This window comes from Amblyomma maculatum, chromosome 9, assembly GCF_055883805.1.
Source record: "Amblyomma maculatum isolate TAMU_Amacu chromosome 9, ASM5588380v1, whole genome shotgun sequence".
Lineage (NCBI taxonomy): Eukaryota > Metazoa > Arthropoda > Arachnida > Ixodida > Ixodidae > Amblyomma > Amblyomma maculatum.
The window spans coordinates 50,470,661-50,496,125 of NC_139352.1; the positions used below are offsets into that span (position 1 = coordinate 50,470,661).

The 25,465-nt window shown below is 42.7% G+C and overlaps 1 protein-coding gene across 1 annotated transcript; it reads right to left on the reverse strand.

The window, feature by feature from the left end:
• Nucleotides 1–307: 307 nt before the first annotated feature.
• LOC146179045 (uncharacterized) lies at nucleotides 308–19,138 on the reverse strand. Its single transcript, XM_084579835.1, has 6 exons — nucleotides 18,885–19,138; nucleotides 10,642–10,773; nucleotides 5,842–5,989; nucleotides 5,310–5,443; nucleotides 3,085–3,238; nucleotides 308–703 (listed from the first exon to the last, which is right to left on the reverse strand). The coding sequence occupies exons 1-6, from the start codon at nucleotides 18,958–18,960 to the stop codon at nucleotides 472–474; spliced, it is 876 nt and encodes a 291-aa protein (XP_084435961.1). The 5' UTR covers nucleotides 18,961–19,138; the 3' UTR covers nucleotides 308–471.
• Nucleotides 19,139–25,465: the final 6,327 nt, after the last annotated feature.

Sequence of the window (25,465 nt, forward strand, 5' to 3'; positions counted from 1 at the left end):
AGGCCGCATTAAGAGGTCACATGCTCATATGTGAAAAATTCAATTCCAGTGTGATTGGTGAAGCCGGCAGGAAAAGTAACTGGAATTGCGATGTAATTGCCATCCAAAGGCATGTACATATCATTGAATAATAGTTAAGGTTTTATGATGGGCAACAATATTACATTCTAGTCAGCAGCTACTTGATATGGCAGCAAGGATAATAAATATTATGAAATTAATTTCATTCAAGTAAGGCATTATCGTTATAAAATTTTCGAATTGGATACCCGATACCTGCGCTTGGATCGTACTGTCCAGTCAGAGTAAAAGCTCAGTTTATTTTCCAGTGTCAAGGCCATATTACATTATCCTCTTGGCACGAAGCCGGGTGATGTCACGGTGGTCGTCTCTTAATTCTGTCCATTGCTTGTAAAGGTCGGGCAAGAAAAACGCAACACGGCGCCGACATCTTGAGTGAAGTGGACCGACTCATAGCAGTTGGAAGTGGGCTACGGAGAGGCAGGCAATGATGAGGGAATACAGCGCAGTCGCGTGCAGCCATTTGAGCACTCTCTCAAGAGGGGCCGACGACCTAGAAGGCTCAGGAGTAATACACCCGCCGAGGCGGACGTCGTTCTCAAGTACTTCTCTGTAGAGACTGCTGTCACCACTCGTGCAATTCGTTGGTAGGTCGGCGCACTCTAAGAGAGTCAGGGTAAGGCTGCGAAGTAGGCACAGAGTTGGTAAGTGTTAGGACTCTCTGTAGGGACGCAGAGCATTGAGGTATACGGTACAGAATACCAAATCAACGAAAGTCGCAGGGGCGATGATCCAGTACCACACGTATTACATTCACTTGCACACAACGTCCATATCGGATAATGCAACTGCAAGTAAACCGAAGATTCATTCTTATCCGGAATTGGAACTAAAGGGAGCTCGGAACATGAGTCAGCGCAGATAAAAAATGTGTTTAATATAAGGGCGTTAAGATTAATGAGGGTTCACTATGATGTAGGTTTTTTTTAGCGCAAACAAAGACAAGGATAAGAAAGGCGAGACGTACACACACAAGCGCTAACTATCAACTGACTTTATTTGTGGAAGGCAACATCATATATAGGCCGAAGGGTGGGAGATAATGAAACGAAAACTAATAGCAGTGAAAAAACAAACAAAAAATCACAAGGTAAAAGCCAGGAAATCAAGGTGCATGCGCGGGTGGGCGTGTGTTACACTTGAAAAGACACTTTTGCCAGAGTCAACAGGTAGTAGCGTTGAAAAAGTCAATCTTCAGCCACGAACATAGATAAAGAGGGGTCGCTGATGCATTCGTTACCACGAATGCCTTCCACGAATAAAGTCAGTTGATAGCGCTTGTGTGCGTACGTCTCGCCTTTCTTGTTCTTGTCTTTGTTTGCGCTAAAAATCCCCTACATCAAGAGGAACTACCAACTCACCCAACAGGAGTTTTAATGAAGTTCACTATGAGTGCACATAACAGACCTATGTTATATGTCCATATATCTGTTCCAATTAATGCAGCTGGCATTTCTCTGACTAGTGCAATAATAATAATAATAATAATAATAATAATAATAATAATAATAATAATAATAATAATAATAATAATAATAATAATAATAATAATAATAATAATAATAATAATAATAATAATAATAATTGGTTCACAGGGACGGAAAGGCGCTGTATCGGTCACACTTGTTTTGTAGACATCCGATTGATTGATTTATACTCCGCCGGGGTGGCGCAGTGGTTACGGCACTCAACTACTGTTCCCAAGGACGCGGAATCGAATCCCGCTCGGCGGCCGTGTGCTGTGCGATGTCAGGGCACGTTAAAGAACCCCTGGTGGTCGAAATTTCCGGAGTCCTCCACTACGGCGTCTCTCGTAGCCTGCGTCGCTTTGGGACGTTAAACCCCACAAACCAAACCACAAACCAAACCAATTGATTTACAGGAAGGGAAAGGCGCGGTAACTGTTTCATTTGTTTTTGTGGACACCTCAACCGCGTCGTAAGGGAAGACAGGAAGGTGGGAGTGAAACTGGAAAGATAGAAAGAGGAGCCGTAATAGTGGGCTACGGAGTAATTTCGACCACCTGGGGATCTTTAACGTGCGCTGACATCGCACAGCACACGGACGTCTCTTCGTTTCGCCTGCACCGAAACGCAGTCGCCGAGGTCGGGTTCGAACCCGGGTACTCCGGCACAGTAGTCGGGCGTCTTACAAGTCTGCACCACGCCGGCGGGGCATGCTACGTCTCCTCTGGGTGACCCACTGCGATCATATTTCTGTCGAGGGAACGCGCCGAGGCGCTACTGGCTTGGTACTGACCTGCGGTTACTGCTTTTGTGCAATGACTCATCGTCACCCGCCTCAAGATAGCTGCTTGTCTTCACTGATGTACATAGCATGTCTCCATGACGTTCTACTTCCATTTCGTAAGCGTTCTTTTGGTTGATTCGGCTAAGCTGATATAAGTAAGCCTGTCACGATTAGGGATTTGCTTCTGTGTACACTTTACCGGGCTGAAGCAATTGTATGGCGATCTGTGCGTTGTAACAAATTTATAGTTTCGTGCAACACCGCATTATCAATCTCTTAGCTCGTAACGCATGCGCGCACAGAATGCCATTCAACCGATGGGACAAGAGAGATCAGTTGCAGTCCATTACCAAACGTATAGTTTGTGCGAGACTGTTTTCATGTTTCCTGAGCAGAGTAGTTGTGTCACAACGTACGGCCATAAATCGAGACTCCACCTTGTACTTCTGGACACAGTCACTAATTTGTATCCAATTTTCACTAACTTGTTCATATGGTTTTTATTTTTTTCACGTAAATCTTCTGAATCGGAAGTTATGCTGGTATTGTACGTTAGGAATTTAGGCGCTTTTCAGGACTTCTGCGGACGGGGGACTGCGCATGCACTAGATAATACCCAAACCTTGGTCATAACGTGAGCTGAACCTCTATAGTTACACGATTAGCGGCCGGCTAAACGTTGCTTCATCGATTTCATCTGAAATGATGGGCGAGGTGTCGTTACGGAGAGGACATAATTTTTTTTATACTCACTGACAGAAGGAGGGCTGATGGTCATCGGCAGTGCTGTCATCAGCAGTGCTGTCGTCAGCAGTGCTGTCATCAGCAGTGCTGTTCTTCAAGATGTTACGCAGACAGTTGGCGTGCCGCTCATTTTGTTCCAGACATTTGTATTCAGCCATGTAGTCTAAGAAAACAATGAGTGAGTAAAATTAATACCCACATGAAGAAAGGCATGCTAAAAAAAAAAAAAAAAAGCCTACGACATAAAATTTAGTGACAGGTCCTGTAGCTAACCGCAGTTGCTTGAACGCGACAGTTTTATGAAACATTTTCTACATTACGCGCCGAAAACCTAGGGACAGCGCACTAGGCTGGAGCTTTGAACCAGGCTCAGTTTAACGTAGCCAAAAACGTGAAATAGATGTAAAAGTGCACTCAGCTTGAGCGTGAACAATAGGATCATTTTCTGCCCACTTGTTACATTAAAGTCAAGGTGCTCTGAAACGGCTCGTAAACTATAAAACAATCTATAACACCTAACCATGAATCTGTTTTTTTTTACCAGTAAGAGAAGCTAATATCGATCAAAGTTGACCAGTAGTGCAGCCGTAAAAAGCGAGCAAGAGTTTATATAACACGACGAACCTGACGGACGATCAAGAATATACGCATTAATATACAATGAGAGTAAGGTAAGATGTCAAACTGCCCGCGGAACGAAGTACTTCAATGGCATTCAAGACATTTTGCATCAGAATCCCTTGTTCTTTCGGCAGCATTATATTGGTCAGACAGGAAGATGTGTTGATGATAGGACAAAGCATCATGGAACAGGTATATCGGGAAATTCAGGCTTCCGCCTTGCGGTGCGCTGCAGACAGCGAAATATGCAAAGAACAAAACAGCCGAGTCGACCTTCATAATGTGCAGGAAATATTATCTGCCTTTTCAATAGCTTTCATAAATGCCATGCGAGGTGATAGAAAAATGTTCGGAATATAATAAGTCCCAACAGACTGCACTCATCGATTACAAAAAGCATTTGACTCAGTCAAAACCTCAGCAGTTATGCAGTCACCGTGAAATCAGGGTGTAGGTGAGTCGTATGTGAAAGTACTGGAAGATATCTATATAGGCTGCAGAACAGCTATAGCTTTGTATAAAGAAAGTAATAAAATTTTCACAAAGAGAGCTTTAGGCAAGGAGAGATGATCTCTCCAGTGCTATTCACAGCTTGCTTAGAGGAAGTATTCAAGAACTTAGAAGGGGAGCAGTTAGTGATAAGGGTTGATGGAGAATACCTCAATAATCTGCGATTCGATGATAACATTGCCTTGCTAAGTAACTCAGCGGATGAATTGCTAATAATGATTGATGAACTAGACAAGAAAAGCAGAAAGATAGGCCGAAAATTAATATGAAGAAGGTAATGTTAAACAGCCTCGGAAAGGAACAGCAGTTTACAATAGGTAGCGAATATGTATACTTAGGACAGGTACCAGAAATCCGGACCATGAAAGGGAAAACGGGAAAATGGGAGTACTAAAGATGCGAACAAAAACATGGCTAAATGAAGTCTAATGCATCCATCAGCAGAGGTAAGACGAATAGGCGCAGTAGAAGATTACAAATTGAAAAATAAACATTACCATTCCAAACAAAGAAAGCTCCAGAAAAGGCAAGAAAATGTAAATAATTTAAATGGTCAGAAACGGGGTTGAAGTAAAATAAATACCACAAAAGTGGCCAACTAAAGGGGAGACAATAGATAAATACTCAAGTACCATTGCAAAAACAAATCAAGGTAATATTCACAAGCCTCACTCGTAAGAGAAATGCGTCATATATGTGACGTTATTAAGAAAGTAACATCCACAAGCTTAATATAGAATCTGTCATAGTAGCACTTCAATTTGACACGATCCACGAAGTTGCATGGAGCTGTGATAAAGGCGTAATAGAAGCACTCAACATTTCAGGCAAAATCTGTGTTCATCCTGAGCTACGCCTTAATGTTAGTCCTAAAATTGTGACGTGAAACAAGTGTCTTTATTTTAGATTTGTCCCTAAATTAGGAAGTAACTTTTTCAGATAAATTATAAGACGTTTCAGCAGGAATCATTATATATGAGCACGTGCTCGTTTGATGACGCTATCTGTCAAGAAATGTTTGACACATTTTTTGGTTGGAATCCGTATGCGTGTACGTGGATTCCACTGTGCTTCTGGTGTGCGACTAACAAACGCACACTCACCCTGGACTTTCTTCTGGTTACAGAAGATCTTTCGCTGAGAACGGTAGGCAAGCTCACTTTTGTGATATTTGTTCACGTCTGCTACGCAGTTTTCTTGGAGGTCAAGCTTGCATGACGATATGGTCTCTCCAAGGCTGAATAGGAAAAAAAAAGCGTTAAAAAGAGTGACGGCCTGTAGGGCGATTTGGTTTGTGACTTGAAAACTACTACGGAGCAAAGAAGACAACACAAGAAAGAAACGACACCACATGCGCACACTACCAACTGTTACTGGTAGTGTGCGCATCACAGTCAATGCTCACAGTCAAACACAGTCAATGCTTTGAAAGCATTGAGTTTGACTGTGTTTTGATTAGAAGTTGAGAACCTTACGCTAATGAGCATATGTTGAATAGTAGATGCACAAATTAAGATATCAGTGATTAAACAAGTACACACACGCGAGCTAGAGTCCCCAAGGTGAGACGAAGATTGGAGTCATTAACGCCGTCACGTCATCGCTTAAGTGTTCCAAAAATAATAAATGCTTTACCTGCACATTTCAAACTTCTGTGGCCCGGAAGGAGTGGAAATGTCCGAGGCATTGTTGAGCACTTCCCTAAGCCATTGTGAGGTGAACTGCTGGTAACACTCGAAGACCTCTGTGGCGTTGCATGTGGCGCGCGGTTGGATGCACGGGCCTGCGAGAGACAACTGGGCTTTGATAGCTACGTGGCATGGTGGTATGTAACGAACTGATACATAGAATTCACAGGTGATCATCCATATTGTGGTATACACGCTTTAGCGTTAGTTTCCATCAGCATGTTACATAGATGCGCTATCGTCTATGTATAAATAAATGTAAAGGCAGCATGCAGCGCCAGGTGAAGAGTGCCGAGTGGGCCTTGCATCAGTGCATCAAACCGAACTCAGCGTACGGCTCTTTATCCTCCCCTCTTCCGCTCTCATACCTCTCCTGACCGAAGCGCCTTCAGTTTCCTTTGTTCCTGTCTCCATCACCTCCGCTCTTTAGCCTTTTCCTTTCCGCACTCCTCCCTTCCCCTGCCACCACGTCGACAGCGGACAACCTTTTCTGGGTAAGGAATTCTAACGAACCTGCCAACTTCGCCGTCAGGGAGTCGCAGATGTCGCGCATCCCATCTATCAATCAGGGCTCCAAAATGTCACGTGACCACCAGCCTTGAGTGTACGCAGAACCAACACTGATGAACGAATTTTGCAGAAGTGGAGCTTCTAAAGACTAGGAGCTTCCACAGAACGTAAGCTGATAACTGCCCAGGAGGTATGTGATTTCCGCTGAGTACGATGACACAAGCGGCGCAGTACCACAGGCAGGGACGCTTGTGTTTCTTTGTCTCACTCAAGTGGCAGCCAGTAATGTGCAGCTGACGATACATTGGTTTAGTTTAGGTATCATGACAGTATACAATATTACAGTACAAACGCAAAATTTTATGCATTTTTCCACGTGCTCGTAAAATTTCATTTGGTATTCTGCTGGCGCTCTCGACGCTGTACAGGTGGTTATAGATTTAAACGGACTATGAGAGCAGCAAACCGATTTTCCATTAAAGCTCAATAATCGAAGCATTTGTTTTTCAAGATTGAATGATGCATAGGTAGCATACGAAACCATTCTTTTAAGCCCATTTTGGTACTTTGACGTGCGAATGTTACGCCCCCACGCAATGGAATCTGGATCACAGCAGCCGCATTTAGACTTAGGAGAAAGACACTATCACTGTTCTGCGGTTTAGCGTCATCCGCAACTCCACATTGCCATGTATCTCATCCAGACGACGCGGAGTCTCTAAAAGCTAAACCCCACATACCGTAACGTGCAGTACCTTTTCTCGTTATATAGACTTTTTCTCAAACATGCCTCCTGCGACATGTTTGACCGTTATTATCACCCTCAATAAAATGCACCGAACATTGACTTGCCCAGCAGCAATAAGCTTAATTGAGGCGCCATAACGAGAATACTTTCTACGTAACCTGCGCGCGTGTCACCAGCACTGATCGGTCTGGCTCTGCCATAATTAGCCGATGCGCTTATATCACATCAGCTACAACACAATGAAGAAAAGGTCACACATGTTATTTTTTTCTATCATTTAAGGACAGTTATTATACTAAGCAGACAAGTTCGTGTGTGAACACTGTTTTCTGTCTCCTAGATATTTATGCATATCACATATAGGATACTTTAGTAGGACACTTAGCGGGACAGGTTGGTGCATATATATAGGATGTAAATGAGACATATAGGATGATAGATATAGGATGTAAATAAAACATACAAAATATCTGCCTTAGACTTGTTATTTGCTGAGCAGATCGTGTGAATTACCCTGATTAGGTTACAGTGTTTGTTGGCATTTCACTGTTTATTCACAACAGGGAAGCTGTGGTGTAAATGCTTCCAGTACCACGACATTGATTTTTGTAACCATGATGTAGATTTACATTGATCGCTTGGAAGCTAATGCAAATTCAGTTGGCAAGAAATTTACTACGCTTTTGGGCAAAGAATTAACTGAAATAAATCGACTAACAAATTACCTGCACAAACTTTCCTCATAATTAAATCGTTCTCCCCAAAGCATATTCCTGAGTGTCCAAGTCTGGTCATTTGTCGCAGCGCTTTAAACTTCCAACTATTTATCGAAATAAACCTGTTTTGTTTATTTGTTTACTCTTATATTTATTATTTTGATGCCCTAGAAAAGGGATATTACAAGAGAGGTCGTCGCAGAATGGAAAAATTGTCACTGCAGTCCTACGTGCTCGTTGTCTCTTTTTATTGTTTTATTGCTTTTTTAGCCCCTATTAAAACATGTGGACTACTTGCCGCCAGTGCTCTCGGCCCTGTCACACGACGAACGCGCCTGAAATGCCAGCCTATCTGCAATCCCCGGCTTAGTCACGTCACCTCACAGCGTCACACACCTTTGGGACCAATCAGCGCTTGGCCATGTCACGTGCCATATCCCACTTGCCACCGCTCCTGCCATGTCGGCCGTGCCACAAGGTCTCCCAATGTCCCAGCGGTCTACCACGTCACCTGCCAGAGCACCTGCCACTTGCCAGTCAGTAATTATTTCAATTCACTTTAATTAATTTATTCAATTGGTTATGGTAGGCGGCTCTTGACAGGTGGATTTATGACGCCAGTTTTTGAGGTTATGGCACTTTTCAGCGATGCAGGTATTTTTGACGTTACACCCCGGTGACAAGTGTCACCTGTCAACAGCCAGACCACTGGCTACGTCTCAGAGAGGGTGGCCATTTTTGCTCGCACTGAACCTTTTAATGCTATACCCATAAACAAAACGATATTCGGTAACAGCTTCGAACTAGGGTGGATAGGAGTTCTGAACAGCGTCGTAGGATTTACCAGTCCCGAGCAGTTTTCACGAAGAATTTGAGGAGATGCGAAATAGTTTTTTCTGTGCCATGCAGGCCGCTTTGGGATGGTTGTTGCTGCGTTATAGGCTGTGGGCTGGTTAACTGACTCAAATATGAAGAGGTCTGTTATAAATGTTTTTGCTGTAAGCCCATCCTATGAGATGTTTGGATTCGAGGTTAGTAAGGTTAAACTGGAATTTATTTATGACGACGCTGGACTACTAGTAGTATAGGCCACTAAAATAAATAAAGCTACGCGAATTAAAACTGATTACTATGTTTATCTGAAAGTTTAGAAGGTGATGGGAAGGCTGGATTGATGGGGTCCCAAATTTAACGTGCATTTATGACGGACGAATGTGAGATAACGCAACGTTTTTATCAATGCAGAGGTGACTCCCACGTTTCGGCGGAAGTAACGATCAGTACGAAACACTTCGTTCGGTCATTACATATGTAGACTAATTGGGAACATTAGAATGAGTGGCACAGAGCAATTTGTATGAAATAACAAAGCATATTTCAGGGCCGGACATGCCATATTTGGAAAAAAAAAAGAGTTGTGGAGTCCTTTTAGTGTTAAAAGGACTAGCCATTTCTTTCAACCTGGCTTTATGTTGATGGAAGTTCGTTTTGAAGTGTGCAAAATAGCGGCTATCTTTGACGATGGAGTGCGTACTAGTGTGCGAATAGTCGGATATGAGAGGAGATAATACTGGTAATGTCCTAACGTCAATTATAGAGAAGCCAAAAGTCACAGCTAAGTTCCCTAGTGAACACCGGAGGTAACTGAAGTGCAAGTTGAGGGATTGTTTGGCGTATTAAATTGTGGCCACTCAGTAAAGAACTACTATACCCAGACCCATACAAGGGAGTTAAGGTTCAGTGTTGAAAGTCTATCAGTCGTTGATGAGAGACATCATCGAAAGCCTTTTCAAATTACAAGCACATGACATCTACTGGTTGTAATTTAGATGTTAGGCTGATGAAAGATAATACTCTCTGATCGTCGCGTGGCAGTCCTCTACGGAATTCATGTTGATTAGATTGAAAACTTTATAGATGTGAGAACCTTTACTATCGAGGAATATTGTATTATTCCTGAAGAAAAAAAAATACATTTGAGAGAAATGGAATCGCAACTAGAATATACAAGTGGAGGGTGTTTATTACAATCTTCATCACTTCTGTATACTTTCCACATTTCTGGCCCCACTCCTTACGACAATGAATGACTGAAATATATGATAAATTGACACTCAGAATGCCTTGTGCGTTTCAGCAGCTGTGGTTTGATGCCACTGAAGCCATATTTTGGCTTACAAAAACGTCCATGAGTCAGTTGGTCGAATATTTTATATTTAATACGTCCAGTACAGCTCGCAATAAAATATGCATGGAAGAGCCAGACAAGCTATGCTTGTGAGTAGTTCTTTCTCGCCTTAAAAAATGTGAGTGAAACTGGAACTAACTTCCCGTACATCTCGCATTAGAATATGTTTGCAAGAACCGGCCGTGCTATGCATTATGAGTAATTCTTTCTTGCCGTAAACTAGAGTATCCTGATAAAAAAAAAGTAATGAATATTATATGTTAGTCAGAGTCACGAAAAATTTCAAGGCATAAATATGGCAGACTTCGGCCCTGTGCAACACGGATCAGCCTGCTCAATGTGATAACTAACACCACGCTCACAAATACGACGCTTTCCAGCATTAATCCGAAAAGCCACTTTAAGTATATCCTTATAGAACGAGGGAGAGTGCGTGTGGAGCGCAAATGTAGCCAGCCTGATGTTTTCAGTACCGTAGTTATCTGATCCTAGTAATATTAATAAGATAATAGAGATAAGAAACAAACGCGCGTGTCGCGTTCTATATGCACATCAGGTTGAGTTAATTGCTGCAGAACCTAATACCTTGAAGGCCTGGTCGGCAAGTGGGCAGGCGGGCAGGGCCAGGCATATTGATCTTGGTCAAGAGCGGGAGGTTCCCAACAGCAGGATGTCGTGTGAAGGGCACTGAGAGCTTCCGGGCAGAGCTGGAGGTTTCTGGGGTCACATGCAATAAAATAAACGTGGAGGAGATGCACAAATTAGGAGGACACTTAAGTTTTGTTTAATTAACATAAACACAATAGCGCCTTTAACACCGCATTTTCTTTCTTTCTTTATTTATTTGATAACACTGCAGCCCAATCAGGGCTATAGCAGGAGTGGGTATATAAAATTTTATACAATTCAACACATCATAGACTTGAAACAACAGCAAAATTATCGCAACACATAATACCTTCTGATGCCACGATTCAATTGCCGATGCAAATTCAGAAATTGATGATGAACGGATGTTTCCATGTAAGGAGTTCCAACTCTCCACAGCGTGAAGAAACTGTATTTCAAAGCGTTGGCACGGGCCAAAAAAGGTTATATATTAAGGTTATGATGGTTCGTAGTTGCCGATGGTTCTGAAAGGAAAATAGGCTCTGAAATGCAATTGTAAGAATGTACTATGGAATGAAGAAGTTTGAGGGACTTAGTTTTACCGCGGGATGAGAGTGGACTTAGTTTTAGAGAAGATATTACAGATGAGGGCGAAAACTGGAATTCGTAGCGGCGACAAATAAATCTTACAGCTTTCCGTTGTACACATTCTATTTGATCAATTTCGCAGTTCTTATATGGGTTCCAAACATTTGAGGTATATTCAAGAATAGGCGGGGTTAAAGTTTTGTTCATCAGCAGTTTGGCCTCTTTAAAGCTGCTCTTGCTGTGCGCGTCAGGTAACCAACCTTCTTAAAAGCTTTAGCAGTGATGTAATTGACGTGCTTTGACCATGACATATATTGTGAGTAAAATGACAGCAAGTTATTTGTATTCATGCAGGCTATGTAGCGATGAACTGTCGTAATACGAAGGTGATAGGCGATTGGTTAAAGAGATGATAACTGCTTTTCTGAAGTTGATATTCATCTGCTACGTATTGCACCAGGCACAGAACATACCAAAAGACTCATTAAGAAGGTGATGATCACCGGCAGTGTTAATATTTGGTACAATACAAAATAATAGGCGTAAAAATATTAACGGATCTTTGAGGCTATATTAGTAGGCAAATCATTAATATACAGTAAAAATAACAAAAGCAAGCATGAAGCCTTGGTGAACTCCAGAAGTTACATCAGCTACAGAAGAATCAACGTAATTGAAGCGAACAGACTGGAAGCGGTTTGAGAGGAAATCGGCAATCCAGTCATCCGGTTGAGAATGATTGAGAATGAATTTCAGCTTGCATAACAATTTAGAGTGGAGGACCGTAACACAGGCTTTGGAGAACTCCATGAATATGGCGTCGATTTGGCTGCCGGCATCGATGTTAAAAGAATGTCACGTGTAAATTCAGTTAACTGAGTCGCTGTACCAAAATCCCTACGAAACCCGTGTTGAGCCCTAGACGAAACATTACTTGTTTCGAGAAACTGCACAATATGTTTATAAATGATGTGTACTAAAACCTTGCTTGAATATGATGTTAAAGAGATGGGCCTGTAGTCAGAAATAATTTGCTTGTTTTCGTATTTATAGAGTGGAAGTACAGTTGCGAGCTTCCATGAGGAGGGGACGATGCCGGTCGAAAGAAATTTTTGGAAAATTGTTGAGATATATTGAGATGACCAAAGGAAGTAACGTACAAGGAAAGTGCTTAGAATATCATCCGGCCCAGCCCATTTTTTGTGTGTCAAGGCGTAAGATGAGATTTAAAATGCCCTGAGTGTTAACCTTGAACTCATGGAGTGAACGATCATAATTCGACGAATTTTTGGCATTCAGAGACTGTTAGAGAATTTGACAGTGGTAAACGTTTTTAAATAATTGGTTCACAGGAATGGGCGGGCACAATATATGCCACACTTGTTTCTCTGGACAGCTAAACCGCTCCGTAAGGGAAGGGAGGAAGGGGGAGATGGTTTGGCTTATGAAGGAAGGAAGTCGCAGTATCCGTCTCATTTTTTGGTGGACACCTACACTTACAGCCAACGGTATACAGTTGGAGGTATACGTCTGTCGTCTTTTTGAATCCCTGTCGAAAAACTATCCTCGAACTTGAGTACGAGTAGCGACTGAAGGAGGTCGCCTTTCAGTCGCCGACTACGGAACCTCGTTTCATATGTCAATTTTGTAACACTACTGAAAAAAAAAAGACGTCTTATCAAACTTTGGTTCTGATACTCTTCGCGTCAAAATGGTGAGGTCACCCGGTAGGAGAAACTGGTTTTTTTCTGAAACACTCCTTGCCCTGTTGTACTATGACGACCTGCAGTCTTCTAACGTATCTACCAAAATTTACTTATGTGCTGGAGATTGTTCTACCATACCATAGCTTCTACTTAAGATCACACCCTTTGAATTAATTCTTTTGCCCCCTTCAGTCAGTGGTGTGAAGCATGACAGACGAAAATTAACTAAATAAAACGGCCTTCATTTCTTCTAGCAAGTCTTAATCGCCTTCCTTTTAAGCATATCTGATATCTGCTTGATGACTTGTTTAATAAAGTAACCGAATATAAATGCCCCAGGCTGCTATTAACTTCCAACATGCCTTTGTCGAAGCCCATCAAACTAGCATGCAGTAACACACTTCAGAGACTGGTATCTGCGGCGCACATTACGCGCAGCATGACGTCATACAAAGTTTATAAATTGCAAATATACGACTGCTTATTGAATACGGCTGTAAAGAAAATTTATTGGGTACATATATACATACAAAAACGCGCATTACTCACAGACCAAATCACTATAGAAAACACTCTATGGTACATATACATATTAAACTGAAAAACATGATTCCCCAGAAAGGGGAAAACAGAGAGGAGAACATTGAATCTATCGAGAAGGCAATTCGTTTTATCTACTGCCACTATGACAAAGAACTTTTGCCATCGTCTAATCTAAGCGCATTGTCTCTGCAATCCCACTTTAAACATGCCGCTACACCGCGCGCCTTAAGTATATCCATACACTTTTTAACTTACCATGCTTGATGGCAGTTAGCACCCATGTTAATTTTTATGCTTACAAGAATCGACCCAGCGAATAAAGACGGAGGGCAGGAAGAGGCGGTACACCCACAACTCCTCTGGAAGGGACGACGTGTCCCGGAAAATGCTATAGAGAAAAGTAGTGGCCGCGACAGTACTAGTTTGTACGAACCATTGCCCTCAAGATGACGTTTTTCACTCCGTTAATTATCAACTTACATTGTAATTAGTGATGTAATGTCGCATGAATGTGTTGAGCTCTCGCGGATTCGTTTTGTTTGTAAGCAGTCATTGACAAATGTATTTCAGCTGTATCGTTTAGCAGTATACTCCCACTTTTATTGGTTTGCTGCTATTGATGTTGAATCTGGACGAATAGACGAATAAGTCATGAGGACTACATGTCAGTGCATTCGAGAAGCTGACAGTCTCTTTTCAAGCATGACAGTACGCAAGTCGACTTTTATGAGACAACATTTTCTTCTGATGCAGTTGTGGGATTGTATGGTACTGTTTGTGCGTGTTAATGGGAAGCGTCTCAGATTTCTACGAACAGAAATAATTGCTTTTAATATTTCCCTATGTTCATGCCGAGTAATTAATCAGATAAAACCAATGGTCTGTATTATTGAAAACCACTGTCAGGCATGCTGTGCAATATTGTCAGATACTTTCTGAGCCCGTTGATACGAATGTTTTAAGCTAGACGATGTGAACCAAGTTTTCCTGCTCTCATAGCTAGTAAATCGAGCCGTCTAAGTAAAATCAATGGTGCGCATGTTTGAAAAGGAAGGACGAGAACTGAAACCCTGCTGATTGAGCATCTGCGGATATACTGACGGTTACGTTTGGTTTGTTTAGTGCGGTTCAGTGTGTGAACGCCTCTCAGACATCACAGAAGGCGTCAAAGCGTAGTTCACAGAACCGCGGATTTACATCAAGCACATAAAGTACGTCGTTTCTCGTGATATAATTGCATGCTTCTCCAATGCGTCAAGCATGGCCGGCTGCAGAAACATGCAGTGATAGAGTATGGAAGCGTTTGAGAAACGACTACAATCATTTCACACTATACGGAGTAAGCTTGGTGGAAACTTCAAAGTGACCTGCCCGTAGATGTGAATAATTGTTGCAGGGAGGGATCGGCATCTCTCAGAGAAGCCTGTACTGCGTATGCGTTAGCCTTCTAATGCGCTGGGATCTCCGAAGAGGCGTTTTATGCAGGCCCTGCGGGACGCTTTGACTGCTGTGTACAAGAATGCGGGATCGAATCCCGGCCGCGGCGGCAGCTTTTAGACGGAGGCGAAAAGCAAGACGCCCGTGTGCTGTAAGATATCAGTGCAAGTTAAAAAACTCCACGTGGTCGAAATTTTCGGAGCCCTTCACTGCTGCGTCTCTCATAGCCGGAGTCGCTTTGGGGCATTAAACCCCATTAACGAAACGAAACGAACGTTTCATGTAGAGCGATATGATGAGGATTGCTCTGTGGTCTGCTCGTTTCTATGCACACTACTGCACAAACCAACGATTTCAGCTTGGTTACCAATGCAGTTCTCCAGTACAGTTGCCAAGAAGAGAATAACCGTTATATCCTCCAGTCTTTGAGAAATTTAAAGCATCATGAATCCCATAGAATAATATAAAAAACCGAGCACCAAGAGAAATTGCCCCCGCGGACCCGGATTGGACGGCCATCTTTGCGGTTGTTATGCTATGTTTCTAGATACCCCTACAGGCCGACGTAAACTAGGATGGAAGAATAGCGCGATGGGTACCAGTGTTCTTTGCAAATAATCTGGGCTGCTTGGTAATATTGTCAAGTGGTGGTGGCAGTGCCTCGGAGAATAAAAGGAAGTATACTGGCGTGGAATCGAAACTATTTATTGGGGCTGACTTGCGCCCAGGCTGCGGCGATAACAGTAAAAGTGCTCGGCAATCGCACAAGAATGCTTGCCGCTATCGGCTGCAAGGAATTTAAAGCTGGCAATGAACTGTGGAAATAAGGCGTCAGTAGCAGCCCCAACAATCTGGAAAAACGTGAAGCATGTTGCACTTGATTTAGATTATTGTTGCATCTCGCGTCACAAAGTGGTAAAGCTGCGTGCCAGCGGCTTTGAGCGTGCACAAGCATAAAACTTCGCGGCATTACCCTCCCCCCCCCCTCCCCCCTCTTAGAGAGGTGTCGACTCGATGCATTCACTAAAACACCTCTGAGCGAACATGAACACGGACATAAACACTTGTATAGTGGAAAACTAAAGTGCCATTTGCGCACATAATGTGACTTCCAGCGAGCGACCTGCACTAATTCTGAGCTTGCGGGGTGCCACTACGACGATATACTCCATCAGATGCCCCGTTTAGTCGATTTTTCAATTAGGTGAAGGATCTCCCTCGTATGAGCCGAAGAAGCGACGTTAGTTTCGACGAGCCCGCAACACTGACAGGGGCGTCCACAACTATACATGGGCATTTGGCTTTTAGTGTCAGCGAAGATCGTAAAGCCCAGTGTAAGTAAGGTGTTGGTCTTTAATGTGTAACCAGGCAAGTCACCGGGTTCTTCGCGCGTAGAATATCGGCGGCGACGTGAGGGTTGACATTGTCGGTGTCAGTTGACAGCATAGCGACGATAGGGGTCGTAGTCTCGCTCCTGTGACCTAGCTTAAAAGGTTGCATCCAGTAGCTTAGTGGTGCTGTACGCAAAGACAGTATAGGGGAGTTTGACATCCCAGGTATTGTGTAAGGTGTAGACGCACGTGACCAGCATGCGGAAGCTCGTTTTGTTTAGATTGCGGCCGATGATTTGCGAATTGCAGGCATGTATTCGCTAGTGGCTTCTGTGGTTCTAGTCCAGAATGAAGTGCGTAAGTTGGGCCGTGAATCCTGTTCCTTTAAACCCTGCGCAAAGGGCCTGCTGGACGAAAACGCTTGCCATTTGCAAACCGGTTTCAGCTGTGTCGGGCATTTGTTTCGGCGTAGCGATTAAATTTCTGGTAGACATAATGATCTACTTGTTGCCCGACATCGACTTTGGACAATGACCAAGTAGGTCTATACCATTCAGCTGGAAAGGTTTCGATGGTGCTTAAGTTGGCCGAAGAAACCAAAGCCGGTCTTGTTGGTGGCGTTTTCCGGCGTACACACGAAATCCTTGACTTAAAGCGGGACATCGACAGAAAGACGGTGCCAGTGGTACCTGTCTTGAAATCGGTAAAGGGTAGGAGTGAAGATGAGGTGACCAGCTGTTGGTTCATCGTGCAAAGCCTGCTCTGCTTTCTTACAAAGGCTTGTGGGGACGGCCATAAGGCCGTCCCCACAAGCATTCAACGTTCTATTATGCACGGACATTTGTAGATATTTCGGGTTCGCAGCATGCGCACAGCCCCAAACACTTACATAAATATTTCTTGTTGGCCAGCACGAGGAAACGTTTGATAGAAGCTGTTTTACGTGGGCCAGGTAGTACTCAACAAATGCCTTCTTATAGTAGATATAGCGGCTTCTCAAAGTCAAAATGCACTCAAGGTTATCCCTGACGATTTGATTGCTTCCAGCAGTGTTAGAAGCCTTTTAAGGTGCACATAACACATCGCGGCCAAATGTGGACATCATCTAAGTACACAAGACAGATGTCTTACCTCCGGCCTGCCGGTACTGTCTGTGCTGAAAAGAGCCAAACTGCCATCATCTTGAATTTGAATAGGCCATGAGGCTTGATGAGTGCGGTCTTTATCGGGGCAATATGAAGACTGGCAAAACGGCGAGAATGAATTCGAGAGAAACCTCTCGTGTTTGACGCAACAAAATGTAGGAGGCATACACCAGCAGCGTCTTACTGCATTTTGCAGTGCCGATAGCCAGGAGTGTTGCGGAAGCTCCACCATTGAATCTTACTGGAGAAGAGGAGGCCTTTAACGACACACCACGGATCTCGTAAAAAGCAAGCGTCTCGCCCAGCGCGCTTTGCACACACCCGGTTCCGAAACAAGCTAATGAAGTGATCAAATCGCGTTATAGAACTTTTTTTTTAAGATTCGCGCATCGTCCTAGGCAAGTAAAGTTTCTAGCTCCTTACTCAGAATGCATGAACCCTCGTTACATATCTTAGATAGTTCCCCATTTTCCAGCTCCCCTTACGAATCCTCGTTCAAATATATGTGCTTTATTACTCATATATTCCTAATATTTCATTTCTGTTGCTACTACCCCGTATGTACCTATGAGCACACAGTCCTTAGCTGCCAGATTATATGAAAGACTACACGGCGTAGGTATAAAGCCGTGTTTTAAACAAGCCCTACGAAAGCGAATTCGAGGCTTATGGGTAGCATGTCTTACTCGAGACGCAAGGGTCCCGGAAAGTCGCATTTCGATGTCACCCACCCATCTCTAAGGCAAAGTCCGAGGTGGCAATGCCAATTCGACCATGCACATATCGTGACGTCACGAAACCGGCCAACCAATCACTGCACAGTGATCTCACCGGCCAACTACCACCTGCCAGAGACATGCATGTGAATTTTCGCTCATAACGCCAACAAATCCAGAGAACGGGCTATTTAATTTTATCGCGTTAAAACACGTATGCTAATGAGATCGCAAGTGGATAGCACTGGAGTCGCAGTGGGGAGAGACGGAGCACACATTTAAGAGTTAACGATTTAAAAAGGAATCGCAAATATGAGCATAAAGAAAAAGACAGCAGTCAAAATAAAATGGTGATAAAATATTCAAAAATTTTTAAATGAAATTCTTTCTAGCTATGCTGTCCTCGTGTGTGACACTGAGTAAGGTCCGTCGTCAACTGTGGCAATTGATATACGGCGCTATAGTCTGATTTCTCGTATAACTGATTTCTTGGAGAGGGCCCTGTTAGAACCGGTACTTACCACGACGTGTTCAAACATAGCTCAATTATACAAGACACGTTTAAATGCAATATTTAGAGAAAAAAGTTAGCTTGTACATAATTATGACATTGCAGTTTAGATCGGAACTCCGAAAAACTTAAGATCGCATCGGAATTAGCTGCCAGCACATGCACTAAATATGCGTATTTATGCCCAGCATAAATGCTGTGTGCAGATGCATATATCAAACGACGTTGGTAAGCTAATTTACCTGCATGCGTAGATCCGAGGAAGACAATTGCATACGCGATGCCAAGCGTACAGGATGATATCACACTGGAATCCATGTTGGGCTGTAGAGGCCAAGAATGTATAAGGGCTTTCGTGAAGAGTGGGCGCTTAACCTTGCTGTGCGGCTGCCGTCCGGAGTTGGGGTGATTGACTGATTGCCGAGTCCTCAATACGTATGCAAACCGAAAAGGTAAATAAAAAGCTACTTTGGATCTTTTACGTGATGTACAAGGGGTCTGTCACATTATACAAAGACTTCTGTACGATTCCATCGACCACTGCGTTTTGTGGGGGTGTGACTAGCTGTGGGAAGTTTCGCATGCATATCTTAACCCTATCTGCTCCCTGATAAGTGTATTTTCGTCGCCGAGATAATGATGCTGCGTCATTGGCGCTTTTGTTTCAGATAAAGAAAAAGAAAAGCCCTAAGTGTGACAGTGCAAGGAGACGGACGTGTGTCGATCACCCATTTGCAATAATAGAGCAAGGACAGAAACAAACAAGTGTGTGTACGAAGTCGGAAAACAGGGGAGGCGTTTTGTAGCTAATTATCTCCTTGCAGATTCTGTGGCTCTCAGTGACTGACTTCGGCCATTCATACCAGTGTCGGCAACTGATAATGACCTCTGGTCGCCCGCCATGACGTCACAAATCCAGCTGCAGATAATGCAGGAAAGATGCACACTTGGAGGAAAGGTCTCCAAAATGAGAAAAAAGTGTGGCAGGTTTTAGCTGCACTGGCTGCGTGGTACGTTTATGTAATTTCAATTGCTTCTTGTGATAAATGCGGCTTTAATATAAGTTATTTATAATTACCGATTCAATAAAAAATTATGTATATGTAGTGTTAGAAGACAAGATTGCAATGCCATGATGAAGCATCCCCTCAGGTTACTCACGTGGTATGTGAAATTCTTGGGGGTTAAACTCTTTCTGGCTCTTTATATCAATGTTTAAAGCAATGCTATATGCTAAAAATAGAGGCCCGGTAACCCTTTCCAAACATCGGCATATATAATGCGAGAGCATTTAAAGGCCTATCACACCACGAATACTTTGCAGTTAAAACGAGTGGTCCAGAATCCTCAGAGGTGAAGAGAATGTCAACTCGATAGTGAGATGCAGAGGGGCAATATTATTGCCATACTAATTACCCAAGAAATAGATACCAGCACCAATGACCAAATTACGTACTGAACGGTGGTAGGTAATGCTTCATCCTTTGTATACCAATACTAATTATACATAATTGTATTCACAACAAATTCAACAATCACAGCATAAGTGCTTTCGCACTAGGTGCATGTAGGTCCCTTAAAGGGAAGGTGCACCGGTTTTAGATTTTGATGAGTTTCGAGCAGTTGAATGATTTTAGCTTGTACTTAAAGCATGCGAAGTATCTTGGCGATAGCATTGGAAACAATGGCGCAATTAGCGATTAAAATCGCCACGGCTATCAGGCTTCACCGCACTGCACAGTGACGCATGATGACGTCATTGACGGTACCGGTACGTTTTCTGCATACACACTTAGCTTGAAGAAATGAAAAGAAGGCTGCCGAAAACAAAGCCCTAGAAATGTTGATTAGCACCGTCAGAAAATGTGCAGCAGAACGTGGGCGAAGGCAACGAACATCAGAAATAGTACCGTCCGTGACGTCATCACTGAACTTCTCCGCAGAACTTTAGTGCTGTGAGGAGAAGCTCGAGGTGTAATCGTCGATTACGTCATCAGTTTGAATGCTAGCGCAAGAACACTTTGAATGCATTATCTACAGCCTATGCAGATTTGAATCCTTGAATATCGCTAAATTCTCGAAAAGTGATGCAGCTGCTCTTTAAGGTTTTCTAGTAAATTCATTGTTTATTTAGTATGCGCAGTTGGGAGAAAATGCTTAAATGTACAGAACTAACTAAAGGAACAAGCCGCAGACTATACACCCTGCTGCACTCAAGGTATGAAAGCACATATGAAACAAGAAAAGAAAACAGAACAAAAGCTATGCTGTTTTTAATATGAGCAAGCATGATGTTATACACGAAATATCAGCAGTGTCCGGTTGACTTCGTGGTAGACCGCAGAGGGAAACTCTGCTGTGACCATAGAGTCGCTTATGTGCAGGTTCAACCCTTCACAAAAGAGTGAAAATTTCGTACAAGTATTGTTATCCCTATTTCGCCCAGTGAAACTTCGGTGCGAAGTCTGAGAGGTATGTATTTATGGGCATCAGCTTTATTTACGTGCAGCTTCGTCCATATTACCCATGATTTGGACACTTTTCTACTCTTCCTTTCGATGGCAGCACTTACAATTAATGTATTTCAGACCGCAAGCGGCCTGATACACATACTAGTATGTTAAGCTAGCTGAGTAAAGAATCGGTGTGAGCCATTTTTGGGTTCCGTGGTTTTTGTTCAGGTGTGTCGATGTCCCCTAACGTAGGTGATAAGAAGGAAGTGTTCGACGAATATGTGCAGTGCAGTAGGGCGCTTTGCAGCATGCAACGAAGCAGCCTTCGCAAATTTGCTCAAGCGTTTATAACGCCTCTCAATTTTGAGTAGATGTGTTTGTAGCGATACTCAGCTTCAGAAGGTGTTTGCAACACAACCGAGAGTGCTTGCAGAGGAGAGTGCGAGCACAATTATGTATTGAGCGCCATCCTGGTCAGTCCAGATCGCCCATACCCTTCATAGCATACTGCAAACAGCTTGTGAAGCGGGGTATAAGCTTGTCAAGAAGAAAATTAAGTCAAGCGAGTAAGGCGGGGAATAATAAAATAGAAGAATTTTGCACTGAAGATGACTTTTCCTAAGTTGGAAACCTGTGATTCACTAATCTAAAAAAATGGCACAAAAGTAGCAACAACAGAGGATGCAGCGGTATAGAACAGTGCGAAGCACGTAATAGCTGCAGAGGCGGGCTTGATGTTGGTATGTGTTTGAAGAAGATAAGCGTTTTCAAAGGGACCTGAAAATAATTGGAGCTACAGCAGAATAGCTAGAGGAGAGGGATAAGGAAATCAGTGAATTTTTAACATACACGCTGACCAAGAATGGTGATGGGGGAAAAAGAATAAAAAAAGGTAAAAAACAGAAGATGGGTGGTTGACCTAGCCCGAAATACTCCTGAAATAGATTATAGGAGAGTGGAAATCAAATCGCAAATCACCATATCAATCTGGCTGAGAATACTACCAGCTGCTGCAAGAAAGAAGTTGTCAACAAAGAAGCTAGGGAAATGAGCTAGGGGTTCTAGGAAGTCATTCATATACAAGAATCTAGAAGAGCAAAATTAAGAAGAAAAAAACAGAAATAAAGCAAAACATTGAGGTTTCTATACATCTGCAGAAAGGAAGAAATATGGAAGAAAAGGGATTTAAGAATAAACAAATAATTTTGAAAAAAGAATAAAAAAAAGGACACAGAGAGCATGTTGTAGAGGACAAAAATAATCTGAAAGGAGTATGACTCCGTGGTATGCAATTGTCTTCAAGAATTATTACAGCAGTAGAGATTTGATTGTAATTGTTTATTTTTTTTATTTATTTATTTATTCCTCAAAGGTCTCTGATGAGACATTACATGAGGGAGTGGGCGTTACAGGGCATATAAGTATAACAAAACTCTTAATGAGATGTTTTCGATGATGCGCTTGAAAATTTTGGGGTCGATGATCAATATGAGATGTTTTCAATGAGCCGTTTGAATATTTTGGGGTCGATGACTGTAGCGACTTCGGTGGGCAGGCCATTCCAGTCCTGTGCGGTGCGCAAGAAAAAAGACTGCTGAAAAGTAGTAGTGTGAGCTTGAAGGGGATACACTGCATTAATGTGGCTGGAGCGGGAGATACGGTGAGCTCTCTTTATGTACGTGTTATCAGATGGCAAAGAATAAAAAAATTTATGAAAAAGGTTAAGACGCGCGATTCTACGCCGTGAGGCTAGGGAGGGTAAGTTTAATTGTGCTTTTAGTGCCGAAATACTCGAATAGTAGGAATAATTTGACAAAATGAATCTTGTTGCTCTGTTCTGAACTGATTCGAGGGCATTAGTAAGGTTATTTTGGTATGGGTCAAAAATAGCATTAGCATACTCTAGTTTAGGACGCACAAACGTTTGGAAAGCAAGTTGTTTAATAGGGGGAGAAGCGATAGACAGGTTACGTCGTATATAACCTAGAGCGCGGTTAGCAGAATTTATTATCTGGTTAGTATGCTGTATCCATGTTAGGTCACATGAAATATGTACACCGAGGTATTTCACTGATTCAGTTTTTGCAATCTGGATGTTATTGATGCAGTAATCGGGAGCAATGTAGTTACGACGGCGGTGAATGGGCAAGTGGACAGTTTTAGAGACATTTAAAGACATGAGCCAAGTGTTACACCAGTCCTGTATGCGAGAAAGATCCCTTTGTAACGAGAGAGAGTCAGCGGAACTTGTTATTGCTCGGTAAACGACGCAGTCATCAGCGAAAAGGCGAATATGAGAAGAAATATTGTTAGGCAGGTCATTAATGTATATCAAAAAAAGAAGAGGCCCAAGCACCGTACCTTGCGGTACGCCTGAAAGCACTGGGGTTAAGGAGGAAGAAATGTGAGTTAGCATACACGAACTGTTGACGGTTAGCCAAAAATCCTCGAATCCAGCTCAGAACGCACGGATGAATGTTAAGACGTGATAATTTCAACAAAAGACGACAATGGGGAACCTTATCAAACGCTTTTTCAAAATCTAAAAATACCGCGTCAGTCGGGATGTTGCTGTCCAGGTTTAAATGTGGGTCGTGCAGGAAAAGAGCAAGCTGAGTGTCACAAGAATGATTTTTGCGGAAACCATGCTGATTAGGATTAAAGAAATTTACGGACGTTAAAGTAATCTGAGAATATAAAATATGTTCCATTATTTTACAAGAAACGCTTGTTATTGAAATTGGGCGGTAGTTACTCGGTGATGAACGGCTTCCTTTCTTGAAGACTGGGATGACCTTGCCCACCTGCCAGTCACGTGGGATTGAACCGGTTTCGAGTGAATCCTGAAAGATGAGTGACAAAAACAGGCTACATGGATGTTTAGTATTTTTTAAAACTTTGGCGTTAATACCGTCTATACCAGTAGATGACGAGTTCTTCAAGGATTCAATGACTTTAACAATGCCCGTGGGATGAAATGTGACGTTTTGCATCAGTGGGTGCGTAAGGTATGGTGTATCTGGAAAAGTGTCATGCGGTTCGTTAGTGAATACTGAACTAAATGTTTTATTCAAAATATCTGCGACCTCGTTCTCAGGTATAGGAAGCTCGCTGTTAAGAAGTGAAATCTGAGTAATTTGATTAGGGTTAATGGTCTTCCAAAAGCGTTTAGGGTTATTTTGCAACATGGAGGGTAAAGTGGTAGAAAAAAACTGACGTTTAGCTTGAGCAGTTGACTTGTCGTATTCTTTTAGGACTGCGTAATATTTCTGCCATGCGTTTGGGGTGTTAGATCGTTTAGCTGAACGGAAAAGGCGTTTTTTCTTGTTGTTTAGACGTTTGAGGGATGCGGTAAACCATGGTGATGTTACTTTTTCTGCTATTGTAATTGTGGGAATGTAAAGATGCATAACCCGATGCATCTCTGCTTTGAAAAGTAGCCAGTTTGTCTCGACAGAATTCAGAGGAAAGCTAGCGGCGAAGGTGACGAAATAGTCAGATAATGCTCTGTTCATGCTGGCATAGTCCCCTCTATCATATAAAGTAAGTGTCTTTTTGTTTTTTTTTTTGTTTCTTTTGTATGTTGCAATGAAAGGAAGTGTGTACAGCTAAATGATCACTCAGACCACGCAGCAGGGTGCTGGCAGTAAAGTTATCCGGGTGAGTCGTTAATACAAGATCTAGAATGTTGAACGAGCTATCGGTAACGCGTGTGGGTTCAGTTACAAGTTGTGTTAGGCCAAATGTTATACACGTGTTCAAGAAATCGCTGGCAGCTTTGCTTTTAGATAATGAGGAGGCAGGGTTAGACCAATTTATGGAAGGAAAATTAAAGTCACCAAAGAGAAGGACAGGACTATTTGGATACGTTTGTGTTAATGTTGTTAAGGTTTCATGAAGTAAAGGCGTGAAACAACTGTCAGCGTTAGGGGGCCGATAGCAAATACCTATGAGTGTGTGCGGGTGCGAAGAAATGCAGCGAAGCCAGATCATTTCCAGTTGGGATGAGATGTTGATAAGTGAACAATTCAGACTCTTGTTAGTAGCGATAAGTACACCCCCGCCCCGGGAATTATCAGGCCTATCTTTTCGGAATATGTCAAAATCTGAAAGGAAAGGAAGAATCTCGGCATCATGAGTAAACATGTTAAGCCAGGTTTCAGTTAGTAGCAAGACATCGCATGAAGATGAGCCTAACATACTGCACAAGGAATCGTGCTTTGGAATGATACTTCGAATGTTAGCTAGCAAAAATGATAGAAGGTGACGTTTATGTGAATTCGGTTTTTGACGAGTTTGTGATGGCTACGAGCATTCCTCAACGACTTGATTTGAAGTTTGGTCAAAGCGGTAGGTCTTTCCATTTGCAA

Bases quoted from the DNA above. Each gene is read 5' to 3' on its own strand.
- LOC146179045 (XM_084579835.1), bottom strand. From the start codon at position 18,960: ATGGATTCCAGTGTGATATCATCCTGTACGCTTGGCATCGCGTATGCA. The intron at 5,990-10,641 runs GTATTAGGTTCT...TGTCTCTCGCAG, and splicing joins TTGCCGACCAGGCCTTCAAG to GCCCGTGCATCCAACCGCGC. The intron at 3,239-5,309 runs GTGAGTGTGCGT...TTGTTTTCTTAG, and splicing joins TAACCAGAAGAAAGTCCAGG to ACTACATGGCTGAATACAAA.